The following is a 14920-nucleotide window of genomic DNA, read 5'->3' on the forward strand; positions in this document are numbered from 1 at the left end:
TGCCTCGCCCTTGACTACTCTGCAACTCAGCTTGCTGAGCAGAAAGAGCAGAGCCAAGCCCACGTGCGTGCAGCTTTATGAATGAACCAACCAAAACACATCGAAACGCATTTCAGCTGTTAGCAGAACAACATTTTTAATGACTCGCCGAAGCTTTTAGTAATTGAGCCACATGTTTGAGAGCACGCGGTCTGTCAGATACAAACTGGAGAGGAGAAAAACCCAGCTGAGACGCCCTGGGAGCCACTTCTGTTGCAGGAGGGAGTTTGGAGATCGGCAAAGCCAGGCGTGAAGCCTGGCAGTGGGCTGAGGCCCTGTGGGCAGAAGCTGGGGATGGCCAAAATGGCAGCAGGGGCTGCTGCGAGCTGAACCTTGGTGTGGCCAGGAACAGCCCCGCTGCAGGGCTCGGCGCAGGGTCGGTGGGGAACCTGCGGGATAACCCAGTGTCCCCCGGCCCCTACACACAGCCAGGAATTATAAAGGGAGAAAAGCGGTGCTGCTGGGCGGGGGGTGGTGAAGGTGAGAGAACAAAATGCACCCGGGCTGCGAGCGAAGCTGTTATGTTAATGAATCAAATTAGCACCTAGGAAAAAAATGTTGTGGTAGGCAGATTTTAAGGAAATTGGAAATGGGCTCCGACGTGACGCGTTGCTCTAATTGTGCGCAGAGGTGTCTTGCTGCAAAACAAACCCATTCCAAAGTGGTCTCTCCATGTTATTCTGCAAACTAACTGAAAAAAATCAATCTTATTCACAGCAAGTTTGTTTTTACTGATCCTGTGCCTCTCAATTACTTTTTAATGGCCTGCATTGAAAAGAAATTCCTGTGTGCACACTTGAGATCATGAAAACACCCAAATGATAGCTTATGATTTAGTAGGATTAAAGTATTATGTATGCAGGTGTAGCACGTTTCAGGTTATTAGTAATCCAATCTATTTTTTATGACATTATGGTGTAATTTTCTGTATAAAACTTCAATATAAGTCTCGAGCTGTATCGGAACATAAACTAAAATGTTCCTGACTCTGTCACTTCCCATGGTCTTTACTTTGATTAACAAGCGCAACAAGAGCCATAACGCTCCTCAGCGCGAGGCTGCCACCATCCTTCAATCACAGCGCGCCCCCTCCGCTGTTCACAGCTTTCACAGCGTGATGTGAGGACGAGGAGAGGCCGTGGTCCCGTGGCACCAGCCTGCACCCAGCCACCCGCAGCCCCTCGCCCACCGTGCTGTGTCCCCACAGCCCTCCTGCCCTTGGTCCGGCACAGTGTTGGGATTCGGCAACCTGCGTTGCAGAGAGATGCGGGTTCACCTTGCCAGGCACCTTGTGCAGCAATAGGAGCTTTGAGATGCACCAAAAGCTGGCTGTAGGGCTGCGGTAAGCCTCATCTTGGAGGGGAGCTGGCTTGGGTAACTGAATTTAGCATCACCCGTGACACAATTTGGTGGCTTCTTGGTCTTCAGTCGTGACAAACACAACCCGGACCTGCTCTGCCAGTGCCCCGCTGGGACAGAGGGGAAATAAGTCACAAGCCTGCAGGTTGTTCTGTTTTATTTCTGAATTATTCTTTACATTGTACAATATATAAAAATACAGAGTACCCCAAAAAAATTCACAGTGTCTAAAGGCAGTGATTACAGTCTAGGTCACCTTTATACTAAAGTACCATCGAGTTCAATTGCATAGGAAGGGTGATGTGCCTTCACAACAGAGTCCAGCCACACGCTCCAGGTTTTGCTGTTTTGGGACAAGCCTTCCCACAGCGGCTTCCCCTGCACCCGAGGCCCAGCACCACCTCATCACGCTCCCGCCCCGACCACGAGCTCAGCCCCATTGCTTCAGGGCCACCCGCGCCGTGTCCTCCCTAAATCCTCCCCCCGTGGGAGCGCTCCCCGTTCACCGCGGCGCTTTCAGGGCCCTGCGCGCTCAGATGTTATCTGACGGGCTGAGTGTGGGTGCAAAGTGCGCTGCGGTGCAGCTGGCTGGCTTCCAGTGTTTGACGTGTTGGTACCGAAAGCGTTTCGCTGCAGTTCCTGATGGCCCGGCCACGCTGACCTCTGCCTGACTCCGCGGCACCCGCTCATCGGGGCTGCAGCGGAGCTCATGCTTTACGCTGTCAGGTTTGTTTAAAAACAGCTCACGGGTGGGAATACCAGAAAACCAAACACCGTGCTCCTATCACGGACCCATCGCCAATAGCAGGGGTGAATTTGCAGCTGAGGCTGGAGGCAGAACAGGAAAAAAAAAAAAAGGCCCAAAGAAGGAATTTTGGGGCAGAACGGCTGAGGCTGAATAACCCCCAAGGACCTCCATGCTCAGAGGGTGTATTTTAATTATTAATTTTAATTTTAATTTTAATTTTCTTTTGTCCAATTTGAAGGCTCTGGCAATCAGTCAGCATCAAAACCTGTGGGCTTGCTCGCCTACCCCAAACCTGCTCTTGAAGCCTTCTCAAGTTTTCTCCCAACAGGCTTAAAGGGAAGACTCCCCTGTATGAATCTGGTCCTTGCTCTGAATGGCATTAAGAAGACCTGTTGAGGAAAAAAAAGCACCAAACCCAGCTTCCTGGTGTTTCTCTGCTGTGCCAGACGGCTCCAAGGGGCGCCGTGCCGTGAGCACAGCCAGCTCACGGGAGCAACGGGGCGAGGAACAGCTGTGGAGCTGCGGCCAGCAGTGCTGGAAGCACCAGGTGCCTCCCTCCGCACACCGTGTCTTTTTTGGACCCCTCAGAAAACCCGAACCCATTGTTTTTGAGGGTTTTCTCAACCCTAAGCTCTGCACTGAAACCTCCTTGTGTCACTATAAGGCAAGGCTTGTAATGCTGATCAATAACTCAGAAAGTAATTGCTAACTCCTTTAACGTGGAAGATGACATTTTTTCCAGTTCCAGTAGGTTATGTGTTTTACTCTAATGGTACAATATTTGTTACTCCTACTTGCTATTTTAATTTTCTTTGCACAATTACTCCCTACTCATAATTACAAAAACAACAGAGTGATACACATGAGAGATCCAGGAGGCTTATTCAGAAAATATAAGCAGCAGCAAGAATCTTTCACTTAGGCATTCTGAACCAGAATGGTTTAGGGGAGAATCAGCACTTCTAACTAGAAAAATCAATTTTCTTTTCAATTAAAAAATTATATCTCATTTACCTCAAAAGCGTATTTTGTTAAACCTAACGGAAAGGACAGTAGATTTTTATGTATTTTTTTCCTTCGGTTTGTCCCTGTGGAATTGGAATACCAGCACTGCCTTTCTTAGTCTAAGTTCCCTCTGCAGGCGTTTTGCTATATATATATATATATACTATATATATATATAGTGTGTATATATTATAAATATATACTGTATCTATCCACCGATAGATGTATACACTATTACAAAAAAAGAGCAAGTTGTTACACAAACTTTACATTTATATTTTATATATATATATATATAAAACTCTCCCCACACTACATTTGGTACAAAGAATAAATCAATCTTGGCGGACAGCAATTTCCTCTCCAGGTGGGCTCAACATCAGATTAACACTGGAGGCGTCAAATTGTCTGCATCAGACGTGGACTCCGCTCCTACCCTCTGCTGATTTCAGAGAAAGCTCTCTCTTTTCTGAAAGTAAGGCATTAGGGACCGTGGTGTAACACACTGCACATTCTTCTCCTATGGTAGCTGCACGGCTCGTGTATTTAAGAGCAGCCAGGGCTCACATGCTCAACACTCAATCGCAGCTCTAGGGCAGCAGCATCTCCTGTGCTGGTTTGTCTCCGAGCGAGCTGCACGATTTATTTCTGGTGGGTGAGGGCTGCCTGGGCTGGTGAAGCCCGATTGTGACCACACACGATATGGCCTGGATAACAGCGGGATGCACACCCCTTCTGCAGGGAGGAACACGGCCACTTGCATGGAGAAGGGAAAAGGAATGGCCCCATTAAAGATGTTTCAGCAAAACATTTGCCATAAGATTTCCATCGTGTTTCTCTCACTGTATAGCTGACTCCTGGCCCAAGGGTTTGCACAGAGGCAGTGTCTCCAGAGCAACTCTGTGACTGCCCAGGGTCCCCCTTCTCTTTCTTAGAAGTGGAAGAAAAAAGCTACATTTACAGCAAGCTGAGTCCTCTGGGAAGCAATGCTCCTGATCTAAATGCATTTCCAGTGCACTTCAAACTGGACTTAGGAACAGGAAATCTTAGCAAGTTCAGCACCCAGGAGCAATTCAATCTGCTAGAGACATTACAGACCTGATGATCAGACTGCTGCATTACCTGGACTGCAGGAACATCGCTGAGCACGGTGCCGTTAACCTGCCGTGCATTAGAGGCTCATAAAAATGCAGCCCTCATATCCCATTAACACTGTCCTTAAGGAAATGCGCTCTCACAAACATTAATTGAGTAATAAGTGCTCTGATTTCTCTCTTTCTCACTCTCTCCTGAATTCTACTTTCTGCTCGAATGGAGTCGACAGACCCTCACTGTGATTGCCAATTACATGACAAGGGCTGCATCCATTTGGATGGCTGGTAAGAAGGAATGTCTTGATGAAACTATAACCACATGCACCACCCTAAAGCATCTGCCCTCCAATAGCCTACGGAACAGCCACCTTCCGAGCACAATGGCAGTAATGACCCATCTTGGTGAGCTGAGCATTTAAATAACTTCAGCTGCTACATTGCACTTTCTTTGGAAAAAAATAAAAATCAGTTTAAATCATGTTATGCTGCGAGGACAAAAATGGAAAAATGTTTAAGGAGCAAAGAAAAAAAGGGGGTGACATTAGAAAATGGAATAAAAAAAAAAAAAAGAGCAAGATTTGACCTGCTCACATCCCCCAAACTCCAGCTGCAATCCTGCCACGCGCATGGTGACTGCAGAATCACAGAATCGTCTAGGTTGGTGCAAGGCACAGGCTGAGAGGGCAGCCTGGAGGTGGCTTTAGCTTTTTGATAGTACAACGAGCATGCTCTCAGGAGCCCATGTTTTCTTCTGACTCCTCTAAATTAAAGCTGGGAAATCCCAGCCTGCTGGTCTACGTAATCATGTTCAACCCCTCGGCTACATGCTTGTTAGGATGGCTTCAAGTCAGGATTCCCAGTGTTTCAGGGGGCATCAGGCAATCCAGCAAGACCGGGATGAATTCTTCATGGAACAAAGGCATCGCTCCTCAAAATGTTGGCTTTTTTTTTTTTTCTTTTTTTTTTTTTCTAGAGCCCACCTGCAGGCGCTGGAGGCTGCTTTTGGTGCTGGGGTGCTGTGCTGGCCAGTTTGCTTCCCTGCTGCCACTCTTGCCCCGACACTCTTGCCCAGCTGCTGAAGACAAAGCTTCAAGGCTGCATCAGCATCAAATCTGACTGTGCTGCTTTAAGGGCACCTCTCTCTTTCTTTGTTCCCTCTCTTTCACCTGGTGAAACCGGAGCAGAAGCAGGATGAGCTGCTAAATTAGAAGAACAGCTGCTGGAAATGACGGGCACCACTGAGCCTAAGGCATCCTTGTGGCAGTACTAATGACCCCACTTTATTACCAATATCCCTACAGCCTTCAATCACTGCAAACTGAAGTCGAAGAAAGTAATTTAAAAATGGAAGGCTACTTTATTTTTGCCTTCTGGTCACACAACCGTAACAAAGGCTTACAAAGCCACGTTGGCTTTTCCTCGCAGGAAAAGCAATATAGTTGTCATGAGCAACACAGCCTTTCCTCATTCCCTACCGGCTCCCTACGTGGAAGAGCTGAGCACGCAGCCCAGGCCGGCCCTCCAAACAAGCAACTGCAAAGGAACAGCACTGAGACACTACCAAAGTGCTGGCTTATGGCAAAACCTGAAATAAAGCAAAGACAGAGAACGGCTGGGAGCACGGCCGAGCCGATGGCCAGGCGGGGGCATGGCGATCGGTCGGGTAAGATGCAGACAACAAATCCAAGCTCGGGACCACGTGGAGCTCATGCGTGTTTCAGGGCGTACTTTTATCTCATGCTCGGTATTGCGACATTCTAAAATCCTTAGCATCAGGAGTTCATTATAAATATTTAGAAACACTGAATGATAACAGTGGTGGACTTGTTCACGTTGCTAACACATTTGATGTAATTGTACATTAAGCACCAGCAATAAGTTTCCTTTTTGCCAAACAATTATGTCAGACAAACATCTGGCTGCAGACAACACGGCTTCTGCATCAAACTAATACAGTTCTTATAGACACAGTCACACACATACACAAAATTACATTTCAAGGCTGGATATACTGTTTAATAATGCTACCGCCCCAATTTACTTCAATAGCTGCAGCAGCATTTACTCGTTGGGTTGGTTTTGTTCAGAAAAATTAAGGAAATATTGGCAAACAATGCACATTACTCAGCTGTGTTACTATTTCATAGAGTACTGACTGGAAGACGCTATAAGAATGTGCAGCAGACTTTCTGGGTCACATCAGACTATGGAAACATTCCTTACAAAAATACCCTCCTCCTGCAAAGTCAGAATTATTCGCTCTTTGAAAGTAAATGAACTAAAAACCAACAACAAAACAAGAGTAAAAATTAGCCCAAAGCATGGTGATTTCCCACAAGAAGAGCGTGGCCTCTAAAGTTGTCTTTCCTGGCAGACACAATCAGGATCAAAGCTAGAACAAAAAGAGTTAACACTGTCTCAGAAACAACATAAAAGAAAGAAAGAAAAAAAGCCCATGGCTCTTGTGCGGCAATCATCACATATTTTTTTCCAGTGATATAAACATCTTTGTTTGTTAGGCACTCTAAGTTCATGTCTCCGATGTTATTCCAACATTTACTTTTCTCAGTGTCTCACTGCCTGTATAATTTCCTTTTAATTAAGACTGGAAACATTCTGGAAAGCTTCTTTGGATAATGCACGTTGTTTGTGTGTTGTTTCTCATCAGCTGAATTGCATATTACCAAAGAAGGCTGCAGAGATTATTTCCTGTAGTATGAAAAGATTCTGTTGAACATACAGGGAACAATGCCCTAGGAAGTTACTTTTTTGTTTGTTTCATAATCATAAAAAAATCAAAAATAAAAAAGGAAAAGGGAAAGAAAACGTTCTTCAAGTTGTTGGCACGATGGAGTCCCACTCGGCCTGTTCCATGAGCCGTGTGTCTTCCAGTGCACCATTGCTACCCTGTCTCAGGAAGGATGCTCCTCACCGGACAGACACCCCTGCCCCAGGAGGCCACCACCTCTTGCACTGCCGCAGGGCGGCCACTGAGCACGGCACACAGCCAGCTCCTCGGCATCGTCGGCCTTGGACAGCAACGCCGACCTTCCAGCCATGAACAGTCGCAGTAGTAAGAGCCATCTCCAACCAAATAGCCGCAAAAGCTCTGCGTAACGGTCCATATGCATTTTTGTCCTTGTAGGGAGATGTGCTGTTTACAAGAAATACAATTAACCAAAGGGAAAAAAAAAAAAAAAAGACCCTACTGTACAATATTTACATCTAGAGGCTGGGCCAGTATTTGGTCCACAAAATCAATTAAAAAAAAATTCATATACGAAGTGATCCTGTCCTGTAGGCTCTGTCCATCATCAGCTGTTGGTAAAGGTCCTTCCAGGGGAGGCCTCAGGCCTGTAGTCATATTTATTCAGTGTACTGGGATAGTAGGTCGTCGTGTACACGTTGGTTTGCTGCAACGGGTAGAAGTTGGTCCTGTCATCTGGTATCAGGTTGTTCTTGTTAAGTGTCTGTAAAAGAGAAGAGGCAATGACAGGCACGGCAGCGGTCACACATGACATCATTACTCGTTTCTACCTGCAGACACCTCCCTCTCAGCTGCCTTCTCCAGCAGGGTCCCCGCTGCAGCCACCACCGCCTTCCCTCCGGCTGGGAGAGTGAGCCGGTACTTGGTACTCGCTCGGGGGCCAGTCTGCGGGGACCACAGCTCCTGTCAGGTCTCCTCACGGGGACCTGTGCTCAGCTACTGCTAGGGCCAGAAGCCAGAGCCTTCTCCAGAGACCCGGAGTCTCCTGGCAGATGGTGTGTCTGAACGTCAATGTCGCACAAAGCCATGCTGGGCCTACACAGAGCTGTTAATGGTAGCACTCGATCTAATCCCTTCCAAAACGCTGGTGGTACAGCCTGCGGCTCCCTCGCAAAGCAGTTGCCAAAAGGCAGCTTTTTCTCTTTGGAAGAGCAGGTGTGCATTTACCTGATCTCCATCTCCATTGGTAGATATCCAGGTTTGGACCCCCCGATATTAAGTGTGTCACTTCTGTAAGCTACAGTATAAGTAACAAATCATGGTCACTTTCGGAAAAACTAAAATGACTTAAAAAAAATTAACAACCACGTAACAATTGTTGTCAACAGCAACATAAAAATGAGAACCACAAATGCCCCTTTTACCATAAAAAATTAGAAATGGGGCTTTTCTCCCTCCCATCTTCCCCCCTTCATTTTTTTGCACGAATTACTATTACTTTTCCCACCAGCAACCAGAGGTCCCCCTCCCCCAGATTAAAAACCATTCCTATGCCAGCTGTTACCTACGCACAAGGATAAAATTATGTTTTGGAAGATGCAATAATTTTACAAAATTTTCTTCTTCATCTTTATAGTCATCTGGTTTCTACGAATTTGTGTGGGGAACATTTCTAATAGCCTTTTTTTTCAACTAACCCCTGGCTTCAATTTCTTATACGCGTCTCCGGCCTACAACGCTCCTCCGTGCACCTTTAACGTTTGTCATGCTGTATGGTAGGGAACTCACTCCTTGGATCTGAGGGTCAACACAAGGTTTGTTTGCTACAGCATCCTCGTGATCAGGGCACAGCACATTTAAGGCGGGGTTGAGCGTCTCCCCGGTCTGGAGCAGAGAGATGGAGAAGTCTCATGAGGCCTGGGCCTAATGGCTGTTCTGCCGCCTCCTGGTGCTTCTGCAGAAACCACTTCACCTCAGCGCCCATTGAGACAAAGGGCTCTCACCCAACCCAGCTCAGGGCAAGATGAGAATTAATTAATTAACTAATGCCCAAACCCAAGAAACACCCAGCCCTGTGAGCTTTATTCCTTTTGGTAGCTCACAGAATGGCTTCCCACAGCCTCAAGCACATCACACAGGGTGAGGGCCAACCCATCCAACTCCAGCCACCGAAACTTCAGGCCTCAGGGCTCCGTCAGCAAGAGGGGAAGAGGCCTCCCTCCTGCGTGAGGGCACTTGTAGAAAAAAATTGCCTTTTTTGGGGAGCCCCCGTCCCCGTGCCGTGGTGGCAGGGGGTGATCAGCCCTCAGCGGGTGCCTGGCTGTTGGCGGGCTGCCGTTAGGGGAGCCCGGGGCAGGGCCACGACCACTTCAGTGACCAGAGCTACCATGAGGCTCTGAGACAAGGCCATAGGCAACACATTTATGTCCCAATTTCTATGTAATTGAATAACTTTACTGCATGGGGAGGGGGAGAGGAGGAGGAAGAAAAGAAGATACTTTCTTCTAGTCCAAAAGCAGACTCATGGCTACAGCTACCCTAGTAGATGTGCCTCCTGGTTTCATAAAGATGTTAGGAGGAAAGACTTTCCTGTGGCAAAATATCCTGGAAAAGAAATCTCCCAGTTGCTGAATTACTCTTTTATTTGGAACTGGGCATTATGTGAAACACTTTGAACATGAAAACAGGAGGAGACCCAGCCTCCTCCTGGTCTGACTTAGATCTTTCCCTGCCTGGACTCTAAAATGAGTTCACAGCACATCGCTTGTAGGAGCTGAAGAGAGAATTTGTACAGGCATGCTCAAAATGACAAATAATTCCAAGGAACGAGAATTTGTGACCTTCAATAAGAAAGGAAGAAGAGAAATGTCATGCTTTGCTCGCAGTCACCCGAAGAAATATTAAAATGGTGCAGGCAACAGTCTGCTGCTTTGTGCTGGAGGCTGGCAAACAAGGAAGTCAGGTTCAGTTCTCCACTGCTTTCTATGCTTCCTTGGGAAATTCAATTAACTTCTCTGTGCTTCAGTGTCTCCTGACCCAGCTTGATAAAAATGATTGAGATCGCCGCTAAAAACGCACTTTGCCAGGTACTGTCACTGAGTATTTGGGGAACTGCTCTCTGGCAAACAAACACAGGTGTTCATCCCTGCTGTATGCAGCAAATGCAATTTCCTATCAGCATCTCTAGCTCAGGATGCCCACTCCAGGAAGCATAACCCCATGGCCATGGGCTGCCCCAGCAGGAGGAATAGGCTGATCCCCACTGCTGTGCTCCCCAGGTGCTCCTGACAGCAGCCCAGCATCCTGAACGTGTCTGTGTCACCTTTCGGCACAGTTCAGATTCAAGGCATGCCAAGAGTACAGCCTCTGAAATTTGGTGGCATTGAAATCCTGACCTGCATTGGCTCAGGACCATCTTGATCTGAGGGCAAAACCCTCAGGACTCTACATTTTTCAATTGGAAAAATCTGTATGAGTTTCAACAAGTCCCCCCAGTGTTTAAAACCAGCCCCTGACAGAAGACTTAGCATTTAATTAACACAAATCACGTAATTTTTTTTCTCGTCTTACTTTCATATAACATTTAATTAGGAAAAAAACCCACAACTGTTCCTTTGCTCTTTTTGTTGTTTTGATGGAGGGCTTATATCTTAGGGAAATACCTTATGAAAATGGTTTAACGGAATTTATAATGCAATTAGCCGCAAGGAATTTATCTCTGGAAAAACTGCGAAGGCAGTACAGTCCTAAATCAGCATGATCAATGCGGACTGCCTTCACGTTTCCCCACACAAACTTATTGTCTGTCTCATTTTAATAAATAGGTGATTAGGTTCCTTGGCACTAGAAATTGCTTGATATTTTGAAGACGGGAAATTAGGCAGCCGTGAATTTTAGCGATGTACACACACACACCGAGGCACGCTCTGTGTGAGAAGAGACGTGCAGTTACATCTCCCTGGGTGGGCTCCCTTGCCATCTCACTGAGAGCTTTAACCCTTGCTCTTGTCTGGCTCCTCTTCGCTGTGACTGTGCAGAGAAGGCCACTGATTTTCCCTTTGGATGATATTACCCCAACACTGTATGGGTTACACCATCAAGGTCACAGCCCCTCAGCAACCCGAGTTATTGTGGGGATGAAAACAGCCTGCAGCAACCACAGGTGTTCCCACTGATACTTGTCAGTCCCGATGGGAAAGGCCAAGAGCTATCACCACCTCCCACTAGCCAACCTGAAAAACAAACCCAGAACCAACCTTTGCTCTCAACCCAACTCCTACGAGGTCTTCTTCTCCTCAGCCACTTTCGAGCCAAGTCCCCAGTATCACAGAGACCAAGAAGAGGCTCCTGAAGGCAGTGCCCAGTAAATCCTCTGAGAAGGGACAATACTGTGTCGCTTTTGTAGGGATTTATCTATGGTTGCTATAACTAAGATGACTAAAGCATCGCAGCGAGCACTGGAGCTCAGCTGTCCTCAGCTGAGGTTTCAGAGAAGGAAGAGAGCCTTGTCTTTGCTGCCTGGGCCCTTCTGCCACACCATCCTGCACCCTCCAGGGCGACGTTTCAGTCTGAGCACCTACCAGACCCTACTGATGGCATTTTTCCCAATGCTCATCCTGTATTTTCCACTTCTTGCTGTCTGCTCTCCCCCCATAATGAGCACTAATGCCTCCCCTTGCCAGCAGCTCCAACCTCTTGGTACTAGCTGCTGAGCACGCAGGATCAAAAAAGACAAAAAGCCCGACTGACTTCTGCTGAAACACCACTTGGTGCAGAATCTCTGTGCCATACGTAGCTGTATTTTAAACACTGATGGAAATGGAGTTCAGGCTCTCTTTTCAGTTCCATCCTCCCTTGAGAAGAAAGAAGCTTCTGGTAGTTGTGCAAACAAAATATTCCCCATGCAAAATTGAGACCATAACCCGAGCTACTGTCAAAACTCGTGTGATGTGGTTAGAAAAAAGTGCTCCATTCAGAGAATAACTGGAAACTCAACATGCATCAATCACATATTTTTACTTGCTTTCTTCCTTTCTGTATGAGCCATGCCATCCTAGCATATTTGATATCATTCATATTTTTCTGGTCTATTCACTGCTAACCTCAATTCAGGATCTTTAAGCAGAAGGTACGCCACCAGCATGTACTAACAGCTCCATGTGGATCACTCAGAAGCAGGAACAACTTCAACTTCTCTCTTTAAAAGACACTTTATTATGTTGCATTGGCATATGACTAACAGAGAATAAAAAATTCTCTGACCTGGGAACTCTGCTTTGTCAAACGGGGATGTTTTCAGATGAACTAAGATGGATATGGCTTAAGAGGATGCAAAACAGCAGCAGCTTTCTACATTACGTGTGATCTGTCAGCTAATCAAAAGGTCTGGTCTTACTGCCAGCAAATTACACGCTTATGCCAAGCACAACAGAATACTGAGTATTTACAGAAATACATAAACAATTAGTTATCACTCTTGCTATTATATTAGCAATTAGAACTGAAACAATCTGAGGGGAAAGTTTACTGATATCCCCTCGCGTGTTAGTCTTTCCCTGGAACTCATACAGGAGGCAAAATACCGACATACACGCACAGGCTGTTTCTCCCAAGGTAAAGACAAGCATCAGATGTCTTTATTGGGTCATATGCATACATTTAATTTAGCTCAGCTTTTGCCATTGATATTTTTAGCCTAAGTCATCATTCAGATTTTCCATTTGTTGCTTTTCCTCCAGCAAAGCCTTGCCGCTACTCCCCCAAATTCTGCCTCTGCTCCAAATCATGAAGTCATACTCCACTGACCTACTTGCTTACATTCTCCCAGATGTATCAAAACATCTTCATGTGGAACAGTATGGGACTCTCAGCGCTACTCCCATCCTACAGCTGCATGTACAAGCTGTATAAACATTTCTTACAAACATAAACAGATCAAATGTTTCAATTTTCAATAAACCATCATGAAAATTTCAAAACTTGACTTAGAAAAGGGATGTAGATCTCTCCACCCCCAATTGAAAGGAATCCCCTGTCATTTTCAACAAGCTGAAGTGAAAAGGATGCTTCAAAAAGTCTATGGTACACACACAACCGATATCAAAATAAGGGCCACAAAGTAAACACAGTTCCCACAGGGTGACAGGCAAGGACACGATCTCCTCAGTCCTATCCAGCAGACCTCAGTATTCTCATGGTGCTCCAGGTCTTGTTTTCTGTTTCGGGGTGGAAACTCACATCAGTGAGTTTCCCAAGAGTTTTGTAGGTTAATCTTCACCAACTACACAGCACGTCTGTCCCTGCAAAGTCAGTGGAGCAACAATTTCCTCCAGTTCAATGGTTCCCCAACTGTCTTTCACCAAGTGTTACTCAGTTCTTCCCCTTCCCACCCATGACACTTTCCTCTTTGAAAAGGTAAAAAGAAAGAAAAAGTTTGGTCACCTTCCTGGTCAGCTTCAAACCTCCCCATCTAGCTTTTAGTTGGAAGTTTCCATCTGGCAAGTGTGTTTGTAATGCTGAACACCCTGGTGTACTACAGAGAGAAAAACCTCCCCTTTTCCTTCCTCACCGAGTGAGCACAGGAACTGAGGAAGAAAGGGTCATAACTCCCACCACTGCTAACCCTGGTCATCCACAGTGGACAGAGACCAAGGTCTGAAATAAAGGTCTGGGTACCAAACAGCACCTTTGTAGTCAGGCCGTTCTGCTTGGCAATACACAAACCGAGCCCATGTGCATCCTGCATTGTGCATCTGCAGAAATCGGGGACAGAATTCCCACCGAACTCATTTGCACAATTAGAAGCGAAGTAGCGTTTCCAATTTCCCTTGGAACGGCATGCAGCACACATCCTGTAGCAACAGTCGGATGGCCAACACACTCCCCCATCCCCCCGGAAAACGGACACTTCAGGGAATTGTGCAATGATGTAATGCATCCGAGATCCAACATTCAGTTTCCTTTGTGTTTCTTTTAAAGTCATTTGTTTCTCGCGGTGAAATCAGATTGAGCAAAATGCCTTTTCGATACAGATCAGCTGTTTTATGGAGCTAGCCATGCCTTCTTGTTAAAGGAAGTTACTTTTTGTGTTCTAGGAACATTAGCCAAATGAATTAGGGTTGCAGAAATAAATTAATATTAAGAAACATTTTCCACAGCTTGTACATCTCTGGAAGCACGAAGGCAAAGATCTCAGAATTATAATTAACCAGTAAATTTGGAAATAATTAGCATAATAATTACATTTCAACAAAATAAACCATATAACTAAAAGAGTCTGTTTTGGCAAAATTTAACACCAGGAAAATAAATGACATCTGGCCCACCCACATGCTCCCTTTCTTCTGATCAACCGGATGCCACAACACTGCTGTGCCTCTCAAGCTATGCATTACAAACAGCGCTGGAAAGACAAAGCTGCCAGAAAGACCTTATGAGACCCATGTACTTGCTGCAAGCTACAAGTGCCTTATAAGTCTTTAGTACTTCTTCCTTCTGATCTTCCTTAAAAATTTGCTTAGTGCCTTACGCTAAACAAACTGTCTTACCTGATGCTTTTACAAAATCTCTTGAGCTCTGCCTAAGCTGAAGTCAAAGGTAGCATTGGCCAAGGTTTATTCATTGAGTTTTTCCAATGAATTCAATAAGGCTATTTGCAGGATTTACAGTAGTAAATCTGTGCAGTGTAGATGTACAGATGAGGAACCTATTTTCTGTAAAAGAAGGTATTTTCTCTTGAAAAGAGATATAAAAAAATCCCACTGAGACACTAAACTTATGATTGCATGTTCTTTGGGATGGAAGCTTACCATATTTTTAGACTGGAAATTCTTTGTTCACTGTTATTGGTAAATAAATTAAACAGCCCCCAAATGACGGCAGCATCTGTGGATGTGCTCAGGTTGACAATGGAACTAACATTCAATTATAAGAAAATGAATAGCTACAGTTTTCTATAGCTGTTTGAAA

At 45.7% G+C, this 14920-nt stretch overlaps 1 protein-coding gene across 4 annotated transcripts in view; it reads right to left on the bottom strand.

Annotated features, from left to right (window-relative positions):
* Positions 1 to 1538: 1538 nt before the first annotated feature.
* SEMA5B (semaphorin 5B) overlaps positions 1539 to 14920 on the bottom strand; it is a 261873-nt gene continuing 248491 nt past the window's right edge. For 2 of the 4 annotated variants that reach the window (XM_038181972.2, XM_038181974.2), the window contains one exon: positions 1539 to 7715. In XM_038181972.2, the coding sequence (XP_038037900.1) occupies positions 7560 to 7715 (156 nt within the window). In that variant the 3' untranslated portion in view covers positions 1539 to 7559. Of the gene's footprint in view, positions 7716 to 8179; positions 8250 to 8740; positions 8837 to 14920 lie in introns of all 4 variants that reach the window. The other 2 variants (XM_038181973.2, XM_038181977.2) reach the window with 2 other exon arrangements.

The sequence above is a fragment of the Anas platyrhynchos genome, chromosome 7, assembly GCF_047663525.1.
Source record: "Anas platyrhynchos isolate ZD024472 breed Pekin duck chromosome 7, IASCAAS_PekinDuck_T2T, whole genome shotgun sequence".
In the NCBI taxonomy this organism is placed as follows: domain Eukaryota; kingdom Metazoa; phylum Chordata; class Aves; order Anseriformes; family Anatidae; genus Anas; species Anas platyrhynchos.